At 34.7% G+C, this 24,826-nt stretch overlaps 1 protein-coding gene across 1 annotated transcript; it reads left to right on the top strand.

The window, feature by feature from the left end:
* Window positions 1-8,817: 8,817 nt before the first annotated feature.
* LOC117903971 (uncharacterized protein At1g32220, chloroplastic) lies at window positions 8,818-18,547 on the top strand. The gene is made up of 7 exons (XM_034816501.1): window positions 8,818-8,942; window positions 11,069-11,171; window positions 11,281-11,369; window positions 11,572-11,627; window positions 14,653-14,799; window positions 17,468-17,593; window positions 17,993-18,547. Exons 1-7 carry the CDS (start codon window positions 8,866-8,868, stop codon window positions 18,271-18,273), a joined length of 879 nt encoding a protein of 292 aa, XP_034672392.1. The 5' UTR covers window positions 8,818-8,865; the 3' UTR covers window positions 18,274-18,547.
* The last annotated feature ends 6,279 nt before the right edge of the window (window positions 18,548-24,826 follow it).

Genomic DNA, 24,826 nt, shown 5'->3' with positions numbered 1-24,826 from the left:
CTCTCTCATCCAGTAGCATGTGTTCGACCGGCTGAATACGCGCTCGACTGGTGATATACGGATGAAGCAAAGTATCGACCGACCGTGAACTGTGCAAAGCCGGTTGTTTGCACAAGCTCTTATCCAGAACATGTATTCGTGGGGTCGCCATATATACACCTTCACTGTACTGAATAAATTGTAACCGCTATGTATGAGAGTGTTGATGCATAGGTTTTTTATAGTTTGTAATGGCGGTACCTTTTATTAGATGTTTGAGAGAGTGAGGAAAAATGTGACTTCATCAGAACCTTCATTAAATATATAAACCATAATATTCACAATACAATGGCAGGAGTTAGTTTTTCCTGTATAATGTACAATCATCTTTACAAATCCTCGTCACATCCTATTGAAAAGTGTAACTCAAACTGCATAAATCGATGCCGATGTGCATTATGTGATGAAAGCAATAATCTGCCCAGTAGCTTCAATCTATACTTCTTAATCTTGGCCTGCACTCATTCATGTTTAAAAGACATATAAGGAAAGGTTAAATAAGTTGCCGATGTTATGCAATTTTATATAAATGATGTCATAGCAAAAGCCTATATGTACATACCACATCGATGGATTGGAGAGTCCCCCATTGGACCAATTGTCCATGAATTTCATAATAAAAACGCCGCAGTCATTGCTAACACAAAGAGTAATGTGTAAGAACTTAATATGCGTGACATGGGAAGTATAATATTTGGAAATGCTATGAAATCAAATTAAACTTTATGTGGTAAACACTAACTCATTTGGTTGGCATGGTACGTCTGGTATGACAAAACTATACATGTTCAAGTCTACAGCAACCATTTCTTTCTTGTTGGCAACAAGCAATAGAACAACCTTGGCCTTAAACAAGCAAGTAATTGACATTCAAACTTACAATATGATGTACAATGCAACAATATTGGGAGTAGAAGGTACATTACCAAATTTTGTTGTATTCCACTCATACAACTCCTTTTTCTTCCAGGCCGAGAATCCAAGAGCTGGATTCGTTTGTTATGTAAGTCATAGACATAAAGTGTCCAATGGTTTTTGAAAGGACCAGTAAGTAGACCTGCATGATGCCACATACAATGGATTAGAACATATAATGGGTCAAGGAGATCAGAAGTGAAGAAACATAAAACATTGGAATGCAAGTCTGACCTGAGTAACATTTTAATACGAACCATCAAAGGCATACATATATGGATCGAAACGCGCATAATTGCATCGTGCGTCAAATGTTTTGCGTTGGAACGCATCACCATTTCCTGTATATGAGATGAAAGTACTTAATGCATGGAAACATGTGTAAACATGTGGACATGTTATCAGAACAAGGGAAATTCAGATGTAGTGGCAATTAAAAGCATTCATTACAGCTATGTAGGGGAAGAGAAATAGTTTTGTCCTTGATTCATCGTCGAATTGCAACATTCGGAAAAATGCACCAACGACCTAAAAGAAGAAATGATTAAAATGTAATCAATATTCAGATTGACTAATGAGAAGATGTTACATCACATTAAATTAAAAATAATGCAAACTAGTGGACAAATTGAAATATTAACATCATTGCCAATCCAACAGTCTCCTTGGAAAGACGCGAGGTTGCCTCTGGTTAAACTTATGTCATGCATTGAAACAAGCTCCTCGCTGCCAACAAAACATATATGTTAGGGTAATACAATTTGTTGCATGTGGAAACACTTGAAATTGGAGTAGTATATGATATAACATGCCTTGGGTCCAAGTCCCATTAAATACAGTTGCAACTGCCTCTTTTAGGTCCATCTTGATGGCAGAATGACGGGTTTGTGCTTGTGCTATGAATGGTGACAATAGATTGGGAGCCATCCGACGCACTCTCCGTTGCCTCCCAATGCTATGGGATCGGGGGGCCACAGTCATAGAACGCAAAGGTAAGGGTCACAGGCGACTACTTCGTCATCGGATGTTTGTTTGGAGTATAAACAGATTAGTTAACTGAACCCCAGTACAATTTGACATATTTTGTACGCACTAATGCAGTAATGAATGTGGCCCAAAATGTTACCATAATAGGTGGATGTCGAATAGGAGTGTCTGGTACTTCTTCGGTGCAATGGAATGACATGTCATATCGGGCAGAGGGTAAATCATGCGCGGCCTCGGGAAAGTCATCCGCTGCATAGCCTGAGTGACCAACAGGAGAGATTGTACACTTCTTTCTCTTCGAGCATCCAATCTATGGATCAGACCACGCATGATGCCAAGCTGCTGCTGAATGCCCTTTTGATAAGAATTTATTGCGCATTCGGCAGCATAGTACTTTTCCAAGATTTCCTGTCACATGTTAACGAATTGGCATAGGCAAATTTAAAAGAAAATTGATTAGAAGTTATTAACAATATAGCAATGATAACCAAATTGTAATGTGATTCAGATGGATTGAATGCGTAAAGTAACAAGTAGTTTTAGCGTACATCACTACTTGTCGGTACATGACTACTTGTCGGTCCACTATCATCCTCGACATGTGTACGAGGCGGTGACGATTCATCAAACGCCTACATTATGAGAACATCACGCATGGTAAGAACATAGAAACATTGGAGGTATTCAAAATGCATGTAAATCAATATATAACAAACTTCATGCCGAATAAATGACTACCTGGCCATGTCCAAAACTCCCAAACTCACTGATCTCAGCAGATAAGCGCTCCTTTATCAACTCATCTGACCATGCTGAGAGTAGGGGCACTGTCATCGGAACATGAACGGAAGGAATTTTGAATTTAATTACGTAATGGAGCTGCACAATGGAAATAAACATATGTATAATTCTTACTTGAGGTGGGGGCTAATAGCGTCGCACAAGTGTAGTAAATGAAGCATCTACGAAACTCCTCCCCAATAGGTAAGTTGAGGAGTCTCTCCTCACATGTGTTGAGGGTACCGAACGGATGACCAGACGGGGTAGTAGCAATATGTAGAATCCGTCTAGTCGTCGGGAGGCCAAAGACAAGGCCGACATCAGCAGCTGTCAGATCATACCTTTTGTGGGATGTAATGTCAATGCGTCTAAAGCCAACGTTAAAATGGGCAATCAGCCATATACAGATATTATGTCGTATCTCCTTGCAATTTAAGTGAAGAAGACCTCCAAACTGAAGGTCTCGAACCACGTCCAATTTCTCAGCAGGGAGCCTGTTGCATAGTTTTAGAAACCTTGAAGATGAACACCATGTAGACAATCTGGTGGACTGCATTGAAATGGTTGGAGGTCATTAGTAGTTTACACATGAATTATATATAAGAAAAAATTAATATCAATAGGAATATGTAAACGTAGTGAATAAAGCAATAAAATTGAATGAACAAACAAACATATTCATGTGGATTCATAATTTACAATTGGATGTTTTTGTAATTCAATCTTTAACATAAAAAAAAACTATAAGTCGTAAGTTGATCAAAATATGAAATATCCGAAATAAGTTATCAATATTTAAAAACAAGAAAGAATGCATCACCTCAATAGTGGCCATAGAAGAATGAAATGATTGTTGTAAGCTTCAACCTTGGAAGAACGGGCACCTGGAAATGGGTGTTATAGCAGTTATTGATGACCTGGGGAAACTAATAATAAAGAGAAAGGTCAATTGATTATTTCGACAATTAATCTGTTTGATTAATTTGGTAATGGTGTTCCATAATCATAGTTGTAAGGAAAAAATAAATGAAATACATAACAATATGACATTTTAGGAAAACGCTTACAGTTTGGAAGCAAACACGTGTATGATCGATTATCCAACCAGCAACCATATAAATTACTAGATAATAACCATATGGACAACGTGTGTAACAAGTATATCTAATTCAGGACAAATTGAAAGACAATTTTTATGACGTCTTAGAAATTGATGGGACATTGAAATAGGTGCAACAAGAACATAATGCGATAATATGACTAATTCACAACTTGGAAATAAATATAGGGGAAGTCTCACTTTATTGAAAAAAAAAATTTGTCACCCCTATACGTAAAATAATGTAACAGAAATCGTCATCCTTAATGAGGCTCCAAATAAGAAATGCTCGATAATGTAGACACAGAGATGGAATTAAATAACAACTAAAAAGAAACCACATTCAAAGTTCACTTTCAATTAAGTTGGTTACTGAAAGCAACTCTAAATAAGAAAAATTCCAAAAAAGTGCATGGTGCCTATAAATAGGGCAATACATAAAAACAAGAATCAACAACCCCATACCATATACCATACAACAGAATATATGGAATGATACAAAAAGAGGAAATTGTACAACCAAATAAAATGCAAATGTCACGGCAACGGATTATTACATTTAGAGCAGTTGTGACCTATTCCATTGCATCGAGAACAATGAATTGCTCTCTTATGAGAAAACTGTGATTCAATGCGCCTTTGTCGGGGTCTTCCTGGAGGACGTCTCACATGAGGGGATTGGAAAGTAGAAAAGGTGTTGCCCGCGCAATCTTGCAAACTCCCATCGTCACAAAGTTTCGGCATGTTGTGTGTTGGTAATGGTTGAAACTGACCCGAGTAAATCAAATCTTGCATGGAGACATGAAAACATGGGTCAATATAGTCATACACGTCGTGTCTCAGTGTGCGGATGACAGCACATACGTGTGCACATGGCAAACCGGACATTTTCCATGTCATGCAAGTACATGTACGTTGATTCATAACGACAACCAAATAAACCTCTCCAGTAAACACCTTAAACGTCCCTCCCAAATAAGGTAGCACACTAATCAGACCAGACCTCATGATATTTGACATTAACTTCTCTTCAGTTTTCGGTCCGACCACGCTCTTCCACTTTTGTGTACCACGCATATGGGTGTCCAACATGGCTACAAGTTTATCCATGTGCATTAACAATAAAGTATAAATTGTTTGGTGACGCTCTTCTCTTAACCACGCATTGAATGCCTCTGCAATGTTAGTTGTCATTATATCCCATCGCTTTTTAACAAACTTTGACATTGCCCAATGTTCGGGATTGTTTTCCGCAACCCATTTTGCTAGGTTCTCATTGAAGCGCACAAGTTTTTCAAATGCCTCATTGTAGTCTATTTCCAACCTAGCATACGCAATGCTGTCCAAAAGTAGCAAAACATCTTCTTTCCCTTTCTTTCCTCGAATGTTTTGCTTATTGAAGAAGCTAGAAAAGTTTTCCTTAACATGGCGATAACAATATGCATGATTTCCTGTCCCAAACAACTCCGAAACACTACGCAAGATTCCCTGATGTCTATCTGATATAATAACAACTTCTTTACCATCTAATACCCCCTTTAATTTATCCAAAAGCCAATACCAGTCCTCATAATTTTCTGAACTTACCATACCAAGGGCTAGCGGGAACATTCCATCATCTGCATCATATGCAATGGCAAACAAAAGAGCTCCTTTATATGGACCGCTTAGGTGGCAAGAATCAATAGCCAATATAGGTCGACACCCCATGATGAACCCTTGAATTGAAAATGCATGGGCAATGAACAATTGCATGAAGTGACCTTCTAGGGAAGTGTACTTCGCAATTGTGCTCGGGTTTATATCTCTTAGCCTATGGCATAACCAAGGGAGAAACGTGTAAGAGTGCGTGGTACTCCATATATGCGCTCTTTTGCCTTCTCTTTAAAGTGCCATGCTTGGTTATATGTCAATTGAACCCCATGATCACGTTCAAAATCCTTACAGATTTGACGGGGAAGATAGTCTGGAGTGGTTCTAAACACATCTTCAACAACAACCGCACCTATCTTTGAAGAAACCTTCACCTTAGATGAACACTCATCCTGAGCTATATGATTATGATTCACTTGGTAAGTATGAACTCGCAAGATGACATTTCCCTCGACAGCGTGAGCTGTTATCTTCCAAGGACAACCATCAACCGAACACTTGACAGACATATGCGTAGGGGAATTTTTCTTGTACTTGTATTCAAACCTCCCACCTAATGACATCTGGTAAATTGCATTGCGAAACTCCTCGGCATTTTTAAATGTATGTCCCGACCCTAATATTGCCTCACGAAAACGAATCGATTCCAAAGGGATGTACTCAGTATCTGCAGAACGCGACGCAAAACCTCTTGATAGCATCATAGTTTGAGGAATTGGATCGCATAATGCATTAGAGGACGGGAACGTGATAAGTGGATCTCTGCATTGACATATATTAACATAATTAGACTACGTGATGCGTAAAATTGATATTCACAACATTTTAAATAAACATTGATGTTAAAGTCCATTATCGAAATGCCAACTGTGAATTCGGGATATTTGCTTCAATGGCTTCCATAGAGGGTAAGTCTACTAGGTATACATTTGCAAAGTCATCACTGTGGGAAACCACGTTATCCAAATCATCCTCATCTTCTAAATCTTGGATGACTTTGGGATTGAACTTCAGCGTGTAGTGCATCTTCATCACGTCAAGGGAAATGTCGAATTTCTCTATGATTTTTTTGGTGAATTCTTCAAATGCCATTCCTTTATATATGTGAATACCTTTGCTTATTCCACCCAAGTATTCCCATTGCCCATCATTTTTTTGGACAAGTTTGCCACCCACGAAAATGTAACAATATATCATATTACTTGCGTCCATTAACCTATACAAACATAGCACAAATATCATATTATAGACCAAACAATTATGCGTATTGTAGAAAATGGCCTTCATATTTTCTCTCATCTGCCCTTTTGCTTTGAAGTTCACACTATTACTAGTCGCCATGTCCAGATTATCATGCATCATTTATGCATATACTTTTCCAAATGTTACTTCACTTATTCTATTTTTAACTGGTTGGTCGACTCTTTCTCTGTTTTTTGCAGATTGCTATGACCCTCTAGATCCCAATAGGAACATCACAATTACTTTTCAGACTTATAAATGGACAGATCATGCCAATGTCATTAGTGTTTTGGCTCATACTTAATAGACAACTTCAAATTTAACTTAATTTCAATTTGGTTCAATTGTATGCTGAAAATAATATTGAGTTGCATGCGTTTGATATTTAGCAATTGTGAATAGTAAACATGGAAAGAGGTATTTGGCCACTACAATGATTGTTGGAAACCATTCTGGATTTCAAGGAGAAATCCCTTAATTGGTTTCTTATGTATTGACTCCCTTAATTTTGGATTTCAAAATAGAATTAAGGCTCGTTAAACTGCCTTTGAACTGATCTGTTTCTTTATTTCGCATTTATATTCATGTTAGCTACAGATTTCATGAAGTTCGAAATGATAATCTATCTACACATACTAGGTATCCCACAATATCTCATACTATAGGGTTCAAAGAACTTGGGTTTTTTTCGAAAATAGGTAACAGGCGAACTAGCATACTAAACTAGACTGCCACACGAGGAAGTAAATATAATGCTCAATGATATAATTTGAACGAAATGACAAAAAATATGTTTGCAACAAGAAAATCTATTTGCATTTACTTATCATATATTAGAATAAAATTGCACCTATAAAACTAACTTTTCAATTCAATATGCAATGCTAAACCAAACAAACATAAGTGAACCAAGTAAAATGCAAGGAAAATCAAAATATATTTTTATGTCATCTTCATCATCACAATTATCATGAATGACAATCGAGGGTTCTCATATTGATGGAGAAACAAGTGAATCATGGTGACATCACAGTTTAATAAAAAAAAGTGATTTTTCCATGTCAAGGCTATCAATCATGTAAATCGAACACAAACATAATTATCTAAACAAAAACTTTTTTGATACCACGACATGCAGATGCAATTAGCCCATGAGGATCCTCACTATTTCAAACTGTGAGCCATGTCTTAAAAACGCCATAACCCACGCCATGTCTTAGAGCCAGTTACGGGGTTTAAGCTTTAAGCTTAAAAAAAAATACTACTTTACCTGATGGTCAGAGAAGCTCCCTCCTCAATGCTCAGCATGGGACGACACCCACGGTGGGGATTAATGGCACACTGAAATCGCCAGATAAATTAGGGCAATGTATTTGGGCTGAAATGAAATGGTCGGGATAGCCGAAATGAAGCATAAACTGAAATTGCTGAACCTACTATCAACTACTTCGCCACGGAACCCAAATCCGGTGGTGATCGTCGACACCAATGGATTGACAGAGATGAAAAACTCCACCATCTACACCTAAAATCGGATGGCCGGGAAACTCCAGATGAAGATAGGATTAGGGCATTCTTTGGGCGGAAACGAGGTAACACTCAGGAATGTGAAAACGCCTCTCAATTTTGGGGAAAACCAAATGGAAATCCAACGTCGATTTTGTTTTTAATCGGATGGTCGACAAACTCCAGATGAAGAGAGGATTAGGGCATTCTTTGGGCGGGAACGAGGGAGACACTCAGGAATGTGAAAACGCCTCTCAATTTTGGGGAAAACGAATTGCAAATCCAACGTGGATTTTGTTTTTTTTTTACATTAGCCAGCCAAAGGGCATTTTCGGCATATTATAAATTGTATAGTCTTCTTATCAATTTTGAGACTTTGTCTGGGTGTTGGGCTTAATTCTGTAACATATATGGACCATTTGTTAATTTTTGGGCCCACCCAAAACACAATTCTCCCAAAGAAAATTTCCATTAAATCCAATGCCCCATTTTTCATTGGATTGTTAGAAAAGAAATAGAAATTATTTTATTTTAGTGGGCCACCACTATTCTTTACGTACAAGGAAATTCCACCAAATTTCTTTCACATATTTTGGCGGAGATATAGGACCGGCAGCGGAGCTTTGGTTATTGGCCGTACAAGCATGTTGTCTCTGTCGTCAATCTCTCCTCTCAAAACCTCTCCCTGTCGCACCCATTTTCCGCTTCCTTCTCACCACCGGTAGTTTTCTCTCACCCCAAGCACCATAGTCTCTCTCCCTCTCTTTGTGTATATATATATTGATTTGTTGGGTTTGCTGAGTCTGTTGTGTATGGTTAAGTTTTGAATTATCTGATTGCAGGTCTAATTCTTTTCTTTCTTTTTGTTGGGATAATTGGGGGTGGTGATAAAAAAGAGGGGAGTGGATATTCTTTGTTCAGTTTGTGTGTGTGGGTGATTGTAGTGGTGATTAAGACTCGTTAAAACGCGCAGTTTCTTTGATGGGAGCTCAGATTTTGATCCCTGCCAAAAGGGTTTTGTGGGAAGTTGCTGAACATGATGAAAATGCGAATCCACTTGGGTTCGAACTATTTGAAATGGAATAGTAGAAGAATATTATATTGTATTTGAAGAGGGTTTTGGGCAGAAAGTGAAGGATTTGCGTTTTTTCCTTTTAACTGGTTCCTTTATCTGGAAGTGATGGAGTTCGTTATAGAAAGGAGTCGGGAGGGGATTTATGGTCACATGTTTGAATTTTGTGAGGAAAAGTGTAATTTGAATAGAATTCATTTTAAACCCTATTCATTTTTTTTTTTTAATTTTTTTTAACACTAATGTTTCTTTGGAAGTGTGAGCAAAAGGAAAGAAAATGTCAAGAAAAAATGGTTTGAGCTCAATGACGTTTTCACCCTTCTCTAATTTTGTTCTCTTTTTATATAAACAATAAAGGATTTGAAAATATTTAAGTTTTTAAGAATTTTCTTTCCATTTCATTTTCCTTATTTTCCATGCACTTCAAATAAAAGAATTTGTGATTTCTGTTTTTTCCCCTTTCCCTGTTACTTCCTGGGATCCAAATGGAGCATTATAAATTTTTTGATTCCATTATTGGGAATTGATAAAGAGTTTGTAATGAAAAGGAATTGAGAAGGGATCAAAGGATTTGCATACATGTTAAATCCATCTTAAAAATGGGGGAATTTTGATGGCATTTGTTTTTCTGTTTTTCCATGTTACCTCCTTGTTCTATTTATCTTATTTTTTTTTAAAATAAATATCAAGAGCAAAAGGTGTCTTACGGTTAGCTTTCTATGGGGAAAATATAGGATTCATGGTAAGGTCATTCTATGTATCTGATGATCATGTAACTGGTGGTTAGAGGACGGTCTAGATAATGTTTAGACAAGGTAGGTTTCCACTTGAGGCTGGGAAGTGGACATTGTATTTCACAAACTTTGTGGTATTTGTACTGGGGAGCCGAAGGTACTGGTTTGAGGCCTCTAGAGGACTTAGGCAAATTCTTTTAATTTTTGTCGCCAATGTTTCAGTTTGAAGATCATAAAGGCCGAACTCCTTGATACAATTTAAGGTTTTTAGTTGGTATGGCGAATTTGGGTTTCCCGCTTACATTTTAAATGCTATACAATTTATCTTGTTAATAGAGGCAGGACTGTTGTCAGGGAAAAAATTAAATGTAGAAATAATGAATTGTATTGAGAAATTTTATGGTATTATATTTAGAAAATCTTTTGCTTTTGCATCACCCTTTACAGCACTTGAAATAGTCACTTTCCGTGAATTCTATGAGTTGTACTAAATGAGGGAATCAATTTTTTCTCCTTTTGTGGGATGCAAATCTTGTTCTTCTGGTATTGATCATTATTCCAGGAATAATAGCATTACCATCTTCGCTGCTATAATGATACACAGTTCATTCAACTTGTAGTTGGTTGTACTCCTTTCTCACTCAAGTAAGCAAAGAGTATCTTAGAGGGGATTTTAGTGGAGGATGCTTAGTCTTCATGAACAACTGGTGAAATTGATACAGCTTCCTTTTCTTTTTCCTTTTAAAAAGAATAAATACCATCGTAGATGGTGTGGGCTTGGTTGGTGGAACTGATTTGACTACTTAAACAATATTATATGAATGATGCATGCTCTAACTTGTTTATGTTGCAACTTGCATTAGTAGCCTTGAGATCTGAAACAACCTGTCTGAGTTGGAAACAACTTAATAGGAAGGCCACCTAAATGATTTGGGCTATTGTTTGTTCTTTGATTATAGTGTTGTTTTCTTATGGTGTGGGTATTATAATTTGAGGCCAAGGGTGATGATGATGTTAACGCATCCTCTACTCTAGTTATAGCTTTTGCAGGTTTGGTGTAAGAAGCAGTTATGCAGAAGCAGGGGTAAAGGGTGACTCAAAATCTGCGACTATAGATGTCGAGGCTGATGTCAAGTCTGAACGGGTATGAACTTGCAGGACTTATTTTAATTTCTTCATCATCAGGGATTATATTAGAAGATGATTTTTTTTTCTAGAAGATGCAACTTTCACCAATATGCTTCTCTTAGTAGGTTGTAGTCTTAGGGGGCAATGGTTTTGTTGGTTCTGCGATATGCAAGGCTGCAGTATCCAAGGGGATAGAGGTCACAAGCCTAAGCAGGTGTTTAAATTTTTCAATCTGAAATGTCATTTATGTATATATCTTCATGATTTTTATATTTTCCTTCTTATTTTGCTAATATTTTAGAACCATGTTAATGAATTTTTGTTTTAAAATTTTTTACTGCATTCCAATTGTAATTTCAAAGTTCATAGTTTTAATTTTCAAAATCTGAAACATTTTCTTTCTGAAATTTTCACAGATCAGGCCGTCCTTCTCAATCAAGTTCATGGGTTGATCAGGTTAATTGGGTAACAGGCATGTTCTAATCTTTATTCTATCTCGAATATGTTTTGTTATAGCTCAAGTAAACTTAATGCAATAAAAGATGTTTTAGTTTTCTTTTTATGGTGAAGTAGTTTGTTTCTGGAAAATGATTAATGTTTAATATTGAAAGTCAAGGTCTTTGTTTTGGTTTTCAGGAAATTTGTGCCTTTGGAAATAGAAAATTAAACTTGAGTATTCTATTTATGATTGTTGTCTCATTACTTATTGTACTGTGAGGAGTTAATCACACTATGAGTAGGAGGACTAGCTTGGGGATGAAACTAACTGGTAGTATTATAAATTTTGAGTATATTGTTTTAGGCATGGTTATAAATATATTACATAGCTTAAATTATATTAAAAGCCATATGTTAAAATTTCCATATTTGGTTGATTTCTAGCTAAGTTTGTTGACACCATCTCAAAGTGGAAGCTGTGCCAATTAGAACTTTAATCTAATGCCAATTCGAACTTTCTCCAATAGGAGTTAAACCGCACAAATGAAGGCCTGTCAGGCTTCTAGCAGGCTCCAATACCAATCACAACTTTTGGAGGCCTCTTTTTCTTCTTTTTCTACTACTACTACTACTCCTACTACTACTAACAGGCTCCAATACCAATCACAACTTTTGGAGGCCTCTTTTTCTTCTTTTTCTACTACTACTACTACTACTCCTACTACTACTAACAGGCTCCAATGCCAATCACAACTTTTGGAGGCCTACTACTACTACTACTCTTCTTTTTCTACTACTACTACTAAAACAAATTGGCATAGTTTAGAGTGGGAAAAGTAGTGTCCACATGTAGAATCCACTCTACATGATCAAGGAGGTGAAGGTCTTCTACAAAAGAAATCAATTGATCTGCTTTCTGCTTGGCTAAATAGTCCATAGCTTGGATCAGCTGAGATGGACCCAAGAAAAATAGCATCCCAGCTTTCTAGATATGAGAGTAGAATATTCATTATCTTTTTATCTAAGCCTAACAATAATATTTTAGAGGGTTTAAACTTTAAGATTTCTTTCTCATTTTCTTCTTTCTTCTCTTACATGTTTTTCTTTGTATATTCTCCTTCCTCTCTTTGTTATTTTTGTCTCCTCTTTTTATTTTTTATTTTTCCCCGAAATTACACCATCTTTCACTACTCTTACATTTACTGAGGAGTTTTGGGCCTCTATCAAGTGCTAGTTTGGCATTGAACAATATTATGAGCAAGTGTAATTAGATTTTATTATATGTGATGCAGAGGTGTTTTTTTGTTTGGCATATTTACAATTATTTTTTTAATAAGAACTTTATAATTTTTTTCTTGAATTTTTTTATAACATGATGATTTTTTATATGTTATTTAATTTAATTTTATTTAGAATTAAGTGTCTTAATGAGAGCTCAAAAATAGAAAAAAAAAATGCTTAGTATTATTGACAATATCCATGACAGCTGGTTTTTGTGGAAAGAAGTTTTTCAAAGCTAAAATTAATAAACTCTTGTCTCCCATATATTTTGAAAAAAATATTGCTTTAAAATTTGATACATAAAAATAAATTTTAAATACATTTTTTGTTGTAAAAATAAATAACTTCTACTATTTCCTATTAGTCTACATATATTTTAAAGTCTTGTAACTTCTACTATTTCCTATTAATCTACATATTCTTTTAAAGCCCCGTTTAAACTTTTGCCTTAGGCCTCATGCAATATTTGCTGGCCCTGCCCAAAGGACTGGTTTTAATGTGAACAGATGTAAAAATATTTGGGATTTCTCATCTTGGAAGAGTCAACTAATAAACCATCAGTCTTGCCCGTTCCATGGTCAGCAAAACAAATCTTGTCACTGTTCCAGAATTTAAAGCAATGATTTTAGTCAGAGATGGGAGTTAAGTTGCACCCTACTATTTTGTGCTGTCATGGCTTTAATCTCTCACAATGCCTCAAACATGTGTCAACCTATCTTCTCATGGAAGATGATCATGGTATTCATTGTACAGGTCTGAACCGTCTTGAGCAGCAATTTGCCTCTGTTACTTGTTAGGGGTCTTAGGGCTGTTACTAGGACCTTTGCACTCATTTTTAATTTCATTTTTTCTTCTACTTGTAGCTCATTGATCTTGTCATCCTTGTCTTCGCAAAAGCTATGTCATAAATACGTCATCACTTGGTGTTTGATCATTTGGCTTTGTAATTTGTTTTCTAGAATTTACCTCATGTCCAAGAAAATGTTATGACTGACAATCACTTTAGCACATGGCTAAGGGAGTGGACAATTTTGTCCTCAGATTGTCTTTTCTTGATGATTGAGCATGATACTGAAGGTTTTCATTGTAAGTTTTCTTTTCCTTAGTGTGTCTTTGCCCCATATTACATGTTGGTCTTTTCATTATTGGATTGTAAATGGGAAGTTTTAGGCAATTTTTCCTGTTATACTGTAAAATAAAACTGCAATAGACCCAAAGAAAATGGTACAGTAATAGACAACATGCAGACTTATACTCTAGTCTCTCTTCTAAAATTCTGCATGCATGGGTAGAATTTAAAAAGGGCGAAGTTATGTCCATTCCTTATTTAACCTGAACAGTGCCATCCCTTAATAAGACAATTATCATCATGGTGCACATCTAACACAAAACGTGTGCAAGTTTTTGGGCTCTTTTCTAATCTTTAACTTTATGTTGCAATCTGTCACTTTTGGTATCATTTCTTGAGGCTAGTGGATAAAATCTAGGACTCTTAAAGAGTTTTCTGCTTCTTGTGGAGAAAAGTTGGGAAAATGGAGGGTGGCTGACCAGATATAGATTTTATAGTTTTAGGTTTGTCGGATATGTGATTTAGAATCCCAATAACTTAATAGGGGGTGAATGAGGCACCAACCAGAGAAGTGATCAACATGAGAAATGGATGGATGTAGCTATAATTACTTGCATGGAAAATACTATTCTGGACTCTACTGAGTCTTATTCATATTTTTGTATTTCTCCCTGACGCAGATTGTTTAAATCTTCTTTGTATTATGCAGGGGATGTTTTCTATGTAAATTGGGATGAAGTGCTTGTTGGGGCAACTGCAGTTGTTTCAACCCTGGGAGGTTTTGGTAGTGAGGAGCAAATGAAAAGAATTAATGGCGAGGCAAATGTTTTGGCAGTGGGTGCTGCAAAGGATTATGGTATGCCGATTGGATTTTAATTTCCATAGAAACTATAAACTAAAAGTATCTTTACAGCTTTTTCTTTCTTGGTGATGAACCTTTATTCCTTTATATATCTCCATACAAAAACACAAGGTTCTCAAGCTTGATATATTCAAAATAACCACCCTGAAATTTACTGGGATCTGTTATTAGAAGTGGAGGGAAGAAAGATGTACCAGGAAAAAAGAAAAAAAGAAAGGAACCTGAAAGTATGATTTTAATACTCAACTCAACACAACAAAACCTTGATCTGAACAATTGAGCTGTGACCATATGTTTTACATGGCTGTTTTCTGACCCTCATCCTTGATTGAGGCTTCAGACAGGCTGTTTTAAAACTAAGACACTATGGTCATACCACTAAAAATTTATTCATATAAATTCAAAATCCTAATTGGAGAATGGTGGAACACCAATATAATTATTTAGGTTTGACTTTTTCAAGAACTTTCCAAAAAGATTAAATTTATTTTAAAGAGGAGGTTCCTTCTTTCCAAAGATTGATGCATGCAAAAGGGGGTCCCAACTTTCTCTGCACCCTATAGCAAGGTTCCTTCATTTTTTGCTTGCAAAGTTAATACTTATTAAAGGTGCGTTTTGTACCTTGCGATTCACTTAGGTGGTGTTTTTTATTTACTCCATAGCTTTCAAGTGAAAGGTGATCCCAATTCCTCCCACATTTGGACTATAACAGAAAAAACTGCAAGAATGTTGGGAACTTTGAGAGGTCACTTCCAATAATGTAGCCTTCTCTGTGTGTTCACTTGCCATGAGGCAGGACTTGTTTTAAACTCAACTACCAAGATTCACATATGTAGCTACCCTTATAAAAGGACCAAATATTAGGTTACCAAAATAAAGACAGTGTACCTTAAGCTGTTGTCCTTCACAAAACTTCATGTCTATCATAACCACAATGATAGTCTTCATTTTTTCCAGGGGGAGGCGGTGGTGGTGGTGGTGTTGTGCGAAGAGAGAGACTAGCTTCGAATTCATACCAAATGCCCTCAATGATTTTTCTTCAAGCCACATTCAGGATTATGCCCAAAGCCTACTAAACTGTTACGATTTAGTACAGACTGCATTAGCGGCAAACAAATCATATTTTTGTGATTGTAATTGTTAGATAAATTGATGGGGGGGTAGACTTGAACCCAGGACCTCTAGTTAGCTGGAGCTTTGATACCAAGTAATAGAATAAGGACTAGGAGAAGAGAATGTGTTTCATTTATATATTTTCCATTCTTTTAGTAATTAGAAAATAATAAAGTGAAGTAGTAAATATTATGTACTTCATCCTTATAATAACCCCAATACTCAAATTACAATCATACATTTATTGTAATAACCATACATTTATTACAATCATACAATCATACATTTATAACTAATTTTAATAGTCCATATTGAAGTCTTGAACTTTTTAAAGAGTAGAGGAGAACCACAGAGCCCTTTTCCATCTTTACATTCTTGGAAATATCTTGGGTAGTACTTGTTTCATTAGAAAAGGATATGATTTTTGATAAAGTTGATTCACACACATTCACATCTAATGGAATTCTATTAAGAAAAATAAATAAATAAATAAAAACTTGAGGGATATAACTTCATTCTTTAGGTACAAATGTTATTTTCCTGGCGATGAAAAATCATAAGGAGTCCTTTCAAATGATCCTGGCAAGGTTGGTGGAACCTATCCATTGGCTAAGGTAGTTGTATATATGGGCCATGTTCTCATCCAATGGGATATTGAATTGACAGTTTCTCTCTGCCTGATGGTAGCATGGAAAAAGTGGAATTGACCCACTACTTGTAAATGTTTCTTATAATGTTCTCTTGAAATATTTGTTTAGTTATTGGATAATGGATGATAATAATTTTATAGATTACATCAGAGAGGAGAAAACCATAGGGTGTATGAGAAGTGTTTTGTTTTTTGGAATTTTACAAAGATATAAAGGAGTGAAGATTTGTTGGTTTTGAAGTATTGCTGATTTGAATACTTTCCAAGTAGCTTTAAGAAAATGTCCACCAACAAAAACCCACAAGCAACATTCTGAGAACTATAATTACATCATTACTATGGGAGTTTAAACTGTGAGAAAGGTGTTAAATCAAATTATAATAATCGGTTTGATCCTATATCGTGGAAGTTCTGAAAATGTTATAAAGAATTTTTACACCACTAACACATATGTAATATGCATCTGTCTAGGAACTGTTGATTTAGATGATCATGACAGGTTTAATTACCTCATGTGTGCATCTTGTTTATTTCTGAAACCCAAATACAATGACTTAATGCTCCACTTGATAGCAGAGAAAACATTGGAAAAGAAATGAAAACTGATTATCATATATGCAGTTGCTGTTCAATTAGTGGTTAGAATGTCAGCAGTTTTTCTTTACCTACTACTTCTCAGCCATAAAATGGAGAACTGTTCCAAAAGAAATGAATTCCTCTGCAAATCTAACTTCTTAGGAAAATATACAAAATTTAATTTCATAAATCAGAAATATAGATATTTATTTCTCACACCAGTTAGTTTGTTTATTGTTTCTCATTTTTGTACAAGGGCATCTAGATTTCAATATTTGTGTGCCTGTAGAATTGAACTGTTATATTTTCTCTTTTCCTTTGCAGGAGTTCCTAAGTTTATCTTGATCTCAGTGCATGATTACAATCTACCACAATTTTTACTTGAGTCTGGATACTTCACGGGAAAGAGGAAAGCAGAATCAGAGGTTCTCTCCAAATATCCAAACTCAGGTAATTTATAATTGCCTTTTCAGTCTTTGGTCATATTTGTACCAACTTCAAGATACATACCACACAGAACAATGTAGCATTGGTTTTGTAGTCACAGTGGTGCAGAATCCAGTAAAATAGGCATCAAGCAAGACAGTTATTAAGCAAATTATTGCCTGATTGGCAGTGTGGATGATCTAGAGTTCTCAAAGAACTAATGCACCTACTTGACCTGACCAATTAGTAGCGAACAGTCCAGAAAAAGCTTGATGAAGTGATTTGCACAATTCATACCATGTCTTTAGCAGTATCCATTTAGATTAGTGTCAACCCCAACCTGCATCAGACTTCTTTCTTTTCCTGTATCTTTTGCACATTTCACTGTTTTCACTGTTCTTCTTTGTATTTGAACTTCCCCAGGTGTCGTACTAAGACCAGGCTTCATATATGGGAAAAGGAGGGTGGATGGCTTTGAGATTCCTCTGGATTTGATAGGGGAACCACTGGAGAGAATCCTGCGTGCTACAGAAAACCTCACCAGACCTTTGAGTGCTCTTCCAGCATCTGATCTAATACTAGCCCCGCCCGTTAGTGTTGATGATGTTGCACTTGCCGCGGTTAATGCAATCACAGATGATGATTTCTTTGGCATTTTCACAATTGAACAGATCAAGGAAGCTGCTGCAAAAGTGAGTGTGTGATTATCTTCTCTATACAGACTTTTACCAAGATGATATTATAGCTATGGGTTTAAATACCGAATGTCTCTTGGCATCATTGAAAACAAACTATTGGAGAAGACTTTGAAATGCTTGCAGAAAGTTGCTTGCTTGTTGCAAAACCGATATTGACTCCAACATGTTTCTTATGTACATACTTCAGCTTTCTCAGCTGATCGTTACCTACTTGTAGTTATGGAAAATTTCCATGACTCCTGTGATTTGATAAAATTAAAAGGCCCTACCCTTGTAAGAAGCAAGTCTTAGGTTATGTTTGATTCTCGAAAACTATTAATGAAAGAAAAAAAAATGTTAAGAAAAATGGTTTTCTCATGTTTAGTTTTATTATGAAAAACACGACAGAAAATCAAATATAATTAAAATTAGTTACAAATTTATATATTTTAAAATTATTTAATCTTTTATATAATCAAGGAAAATAAATGGAATGGATTTGAAAAAACATATAAAAATAATTTTTTTGATTTTAAATCTGTTTTTTATTTTCCTTCGCTCTTTATTTATTTATTTTTATTTTATTTCCTTCAAATTTTCTGAGAACCAAACATAACCTTAAGGGTTTTGTTGAATTACACTTATTGTGAAATTTTAATGGCTTAGCTTAGAACAAAATGGCAAAATAAATTTTGTTACACAATACTGGTAAATATGTGTCGAGCCAATCTTATGATCTAATGCTAAGTAGTATCTATATCATTTTTAATCACTACTCCTTAATAGAAATGACAATTCACCCCAATATGTTTAATATACTCATGAAACATAAGAGTACTTGCAATACAATTTGTGGCAACTTGATCATCACAAAACATAATGGTAGGCTTCTTAGTTTTAGAACCTTGCTTCTTATTAAAATAAAATAAAAATTGTATCCACATGAACTCATACATTGCACGAGCCATAGCACAATACTTTGCCTTAATGCTTGATTTAACCATAACTATCGGGAGAATCCAAGTACACTCTTTTGGATCCAGGAAATAACTCTCAAAGATCTTTTTTCCTTTTGGAAGATAGAGGAGCCAAACAATGACTTATTTATATTGGAAGATTCAAAAAATTCTTCCAATGTATCATTTTTGGGTCCAGTGAAATTCGTAAGTATAGGAAGAAGTCTCGTCAAATGGGGATTTTTTTTTTCTTTGGACCATATTTCAATTGTTAATACGATGTATAAGAACAACTATTATAAATAACACTACATCCTTGATCATGAAATGTCAATTACTTGTTAACATTTTACTTCTTACCTTTCCAACCTCCCAAATTACTTCCCACCAAGGTGTAATATAGCTACTAGTAAATCACTCGTCAAATTGAGAATCGGCTTGATGGACATCTAAATAAAGTGGTAATGTCAAGTTCAGGCCCTTCATATGCAAAATGCTATTCAAATTGTTCTTTTTAGATGTCTAAGAATACAAAAATTGCATCTCAAAGAACTTATTTAGGATTCTCCCTACCATGTTGATTAACAACACCCATAACAAAAGTAATATAAGTCAAACTTTGAGTTTTCTAAGAAGACTTATAGTGCGTTTGAGAGTTATTCTAGAAAGCTTTTCTAACATTTCTAACAATTGAATGATAAAAATTTTCAAGTATTAAAAATATTAAAAAGACTTCTTATAATCACTATCAAATGGGCTCTTATTATACCATTCTTCTAATAGCAAAATCTATATTATCTACTCTATCCAAATGTATGTTAGGATTTGTAGGCCAATTCTATACTTTCTTCTATTAGCAAAATCTATACTATCTACTCCACCTAATAAATCTTACACATATTTTCTTTATGACAAAACCGACCCTTTTTTTTTATCATGAACAACCTCAATGCATTAAAAATATTTCAGCAATCCTACATCTTTAATTTGAAAAATCTTTTAAGTTGTGTTCTCACCTCTTCAATTTCATATAAATGACTACTAAATACAAGTATATCATTAACAAGTATTAATACTACTAAATACAATTAGGTCAGCTGAAGAAGCAATCTCACATAGATGTAGAAAGGTTTCTTAAACATGGGAAAGAGTGAGAGCTAACAGCACCACTAGTTCAAGCTTAGGAATAGTGGGAAAAGGAACCTGATTAGGGGAAGACAACAGCAGAGTATGAAGATTCAACCCATTAGAGAAGAAGAAAGAACCATACTTTAAAAATACTACTTCTATAAGTGTCTATGTAAAATGTGATGAAAACACTTGTAACCTTTTTTAATTCTAGAATGCCTAGGGAAGGTGCAGATTTGTGGCTTGAGAAGAAACTTTATCTAAACCCATAGCCTCATAATATAAAAAGAAAACACATGCAAGTACATGGGAAGGAAGACAAAGCATTGGATGATTCAAATGTAAGATAGAAAAATAGGGATTTATTACTAAAAACCTTGGGGGATAAGTCTTCAAAGTGCCTTCAAGAAAAGAAGAAAATGAAGCATTTTATTTATTTATTTTAATTTAGTTTCTTTAGGATCAATTTGAGTCTCATGTAGAATTTTAGAATTTTTTTTATTGGAATTCTCCTTAAACGAAATTTTCTATTTCTAAACTTTCTATTTTATTTATTTTTTTAAATCTCTTTTTAAAGTTTATATTTGAGATAATTTTTTAGAATTTAGAAATTCTTCTTTATTAAAAACTTTTATTACAAGAAGTTGCTATAAAGGTTTAAGTTTCTAATTTCAAAAAGATTTTTTTTTCTTTTTAATTTTATTATTTAGAAGATTTAGGAATTTTAAAAAAGAAATCATCCTAATAATCTAATATAAGTTAGATATCTTTTTCATAGTTAATTTGATACATAAAGGTTAGTTGTTGTAACGAGGAATAATACTCTTTTTTTTCTTCATATTTTGTATTTGTTAGATCAAGATATTATTAATTTAATGTTTTGATGATAACAAAACAATGATTGAACTTAACACTTAATTTTTAGTGTGATAGGCAAGAAGATTCTCTTGGAACAATTAAGAAGAACCTACATCGAGCTAAAAAGGAAATCAAAGAGAAGGTTTATCAAGATTATCTATAGGCTTTTCTTATATAAGATTGGGGTATATTAAGTTAGGATTGCATATTATTTATTTAAAGTATCAAAAGTCATCCAAATTCAATCGAATTTTTTTTAAGTATTTTAAAAAATTGGATGAAAAATCTTTTCAAATGAAAACCACATAAAATTAGAGAATTCATGTCTAAAAGGTTTTCAAAAACGCAAATCGGTTTGCTATAGGTGGCATTCCCAACTTGATTGAGTTTGAAAATTGCAAATTTACAAAATCTTAAAAAATCAACTAAACAAGTAAACCTATATGTCAACTGATTGAGTAATAGGGTGAATCGGTTGATTGATTGAGGGTGAGCTTGTGCATTTATTTTCTAGCAATTGCCATTGGTCTATCACCCTAAACCTCCAATGACCACTTGTTGTACCTTTTACCTCAAAGGGCTACGAAACCAATCGATTGTCCAAGTTAACTGGTTGATATAAATTATGTCTAATAGCTAGTTTACCCATGCTACTCCCATATAAGGTTCATACATCATTTATGGTAATTTATATTAGAGAGAATGGCTGAAATCAATATTCATTCATTTATTGAGCCTTAAGTTAGTTAATCCTCATTCATTGCACCTCTAAGTATGAGGTATCACTTAGGTTTGCTAAGCGTGAGGTATCACTTGAGTTTTGTCAAAGGTATCACTTAGGTTTGCTAAGCGTAAGGTATCACTTGAGTTTTGTCAAAGGTATCACTTAGGCAACTTAGGATTGAAGCCTGAAGAGAGTGGACATTGTTTGGGTTGTGTCAAACCACTATAAATCATGCTTACATCTCTTTATCCCTTTCTTTCTTTTATTTGTGAGTATGTGAATTTAATCTTCTTAAAAGTAATATATATACATAAACCAACAACCAATTCATCCACCCCTCTCCCAAGGTGTTTAGGTTGGTTTAGTAAGACTTAATAACTTTCCACTCTTTTTTCATTTTTATTTAATGGTGTTTTTCATGTGTTTTGAAGGTATTTCAAAGGTGAATTCAATGCATAAAGATGTTTAGGAGAGTTCTAGACCATGTGTATGAAGTTGAAAAACCAAAATGATCAATAGAGCAAAGGCAAACTAGGATCAATTACTTGGAGAATAGAGTTCACATAAGCAAATTACCAAAGCTTGCTTACATGCACTATATTAACCAAGATGCATGACACAATTTACATGTGTCCTAGCTTCACATATTTTGTGCATTCATTCTCCTTGACCCAATTCACTCATGAGTTCATGTACACAAATTGGGAACCTTGTGAACATTCTCATGCAAGCGATGAAATGCTTACCCATGTAAAACTCTATTCAAAGTTATGTCATACTCATGTTCCTATGTCGTCATAAGTTATGAAAGTATATTTTGGTCTAAACTTTCTTACTTTGAATTCTTCCTTTTACTTTTCTTATAGATCAATATCATAAGTAAGAATATGATACTATAGACATAAAAAAATTTGGTGGATTAAATTATCACTAAATTGATTATCAAAATTGTGACTTCTTAATTCAACAAAATTCGAGCTTGAAAAGTGATGAGTAGTCTTACTCATTGAACACACGACATGCAATTCAAAAGATGACACATGGGAAAATTTAAAAGGCTACAAAATTCAGTCTTGAAAAATAAAATAAAATAAAATAAAATAATTAAAGTCAAGAGGGAATTAGAAAAGAGATATTCTCTCGTTGACAAATTTCCTAAATGAATAAGGTGAGTTGATAAAATCAATAAGCCAAATTCTTTGAATTAAACAGTTAAATTTTTGGGATTTCAAATTTAATCCCCTAACTTCACCTATAAATAATGGTGACCTCCTTCAATGGAGAGGAAGGAAAATAACTTTATAAGGGAAAAGAGGTTTCATAAGGAGAGAAAGGCTACCGAAGACATCCCTATAAGTCCAAAAAAGCACACAAAGTACTACACATGTACGTGTTCTTCACTATCCTCAAAGTCATTCAAGAACAAGTCACGTTAGGCCCTTGATCGATGTTTAACTTTAAGAAAATACTCACATTGTCATCCCTTGGATTGTGATCAAAGTAATCTAATTGAAGGAAAATATTCTTTTGTAAAGAATATAACCATAAAGATTGTACCTTACAAATATTTTAATACAAATAATTTGATTTGCATAGTTTTCTTCTAGTTTTGCTTATTTTTGTAGGACTTTCAAAATTTGTGTGTACAAATTTCTAGCACACTTAATGAAACTTCTTTGCTTCTCATGTTTTTCACTAAAAAATGATCACTATTAAGATGATGACATTTAAAAAGATTCAAGTTGAACAAGTCAACAAGGACAATGATAAAATTGTCATTGCTCAATTAGTATACAATGACTCTACAAGCCCTATGATCCATAGCAAAGCAAAAACATCCATTACATCTTTCACAAAGCAAGCAAGTGAGCACACACTTGCTTGGTAAAATAAGCGGAAACATACAACCCACTAGTTGCTTATCACCTTAGCCTCATTGGGAGCAAAAAGCCAAAGTCCTCATGCTAGGGAAAAATGCCCCTTAGCACTAAAGGACTATAGAGATAAGTCTCCTTACTTTATTATCAATGCCGACTTTAACAGTCAAAGGAAGATGACTTGTTGAAACAATCTAACTCCCTCACTTCTTCCTTCTCGATGACTATGTCAATAATGAAAATAGGTGTTACATCCATAGAAGAACAACTACTTGAGATGGCTCATGTCATCACCAAACTAACAAAGACCATTAAAAAGAAAGAAATAGCCTCCCTCATGAACAAGTTTGAGGCACATACACATGTAGTTGAGTCAAGTCATGGATTCACTCAACCCCCGAAGATTGCATCTAAAGGTGATCCATCAAATGTGTCTAAGCCGGTGTAGGGTTAGAAAGCAAACCACTAAATTTGTTTTGGTGGCGTCACTATCTATCCAATAACTTTAGGACATGATAATTAACATTCATATAGTGGATCATCACATAATACATTCATATGCTTTAAACCTTACACTAAGAGGATTGATAAGATACATATGCCTATAGGTTATCAACATCCTAAATTTCAATCATTTAATGGAAAGGAAAATCTAAAGCAACATGTTGTCCACTTCATTGAAACTTGCAGTAATGCAATCATGAAGGGTAACCTCCTAGTCAAAAAATTTGTTTGTTCCCTCTATGAGAACACTTTTGATTGACACATATCTTGAACTTAATGCATTGATAGTTGGGATTAAGTGGAGCATGAATTCCTCAATCAATTCTATAATACTCGACAAGCAGTAAGCATGATAGAGCTCACAAATACCAAGAAGAAAAATGAAACAGTTTTTTACTACATCAACCGTTGGCTTTTTTAAGTCTTTACTACAGTGATAGATTATCTAAGGTGTTAGTGGTGGAGACGTATATACAAGGTATGTACCAGAGGCTTTCATCCATCCTTCAAGGCATAGGACCTCGCACCCTTAA

The sequence above is a fragment of the Vitis riparia genome, chromosome 2, assembly GCF_004353265.1.
Source record: "Vitis riparia cultivar Riparia Gloire de Montpellier isolate 1030 chromosome 2, EGFV_Vit.rip_1.0, whole genome shotgun sequence".
NCBI lineage: Eukaryota > Viridiplantae > Streptophyta > Magnoliopsida > Vitales > Vitaceae > Vitis > Vitis riparia.
The sequence above is the reverse complement of the archived record's forward strand: the minus strand, read 5'-3'. Positions and strand labels throughout refer to the sequence as shown.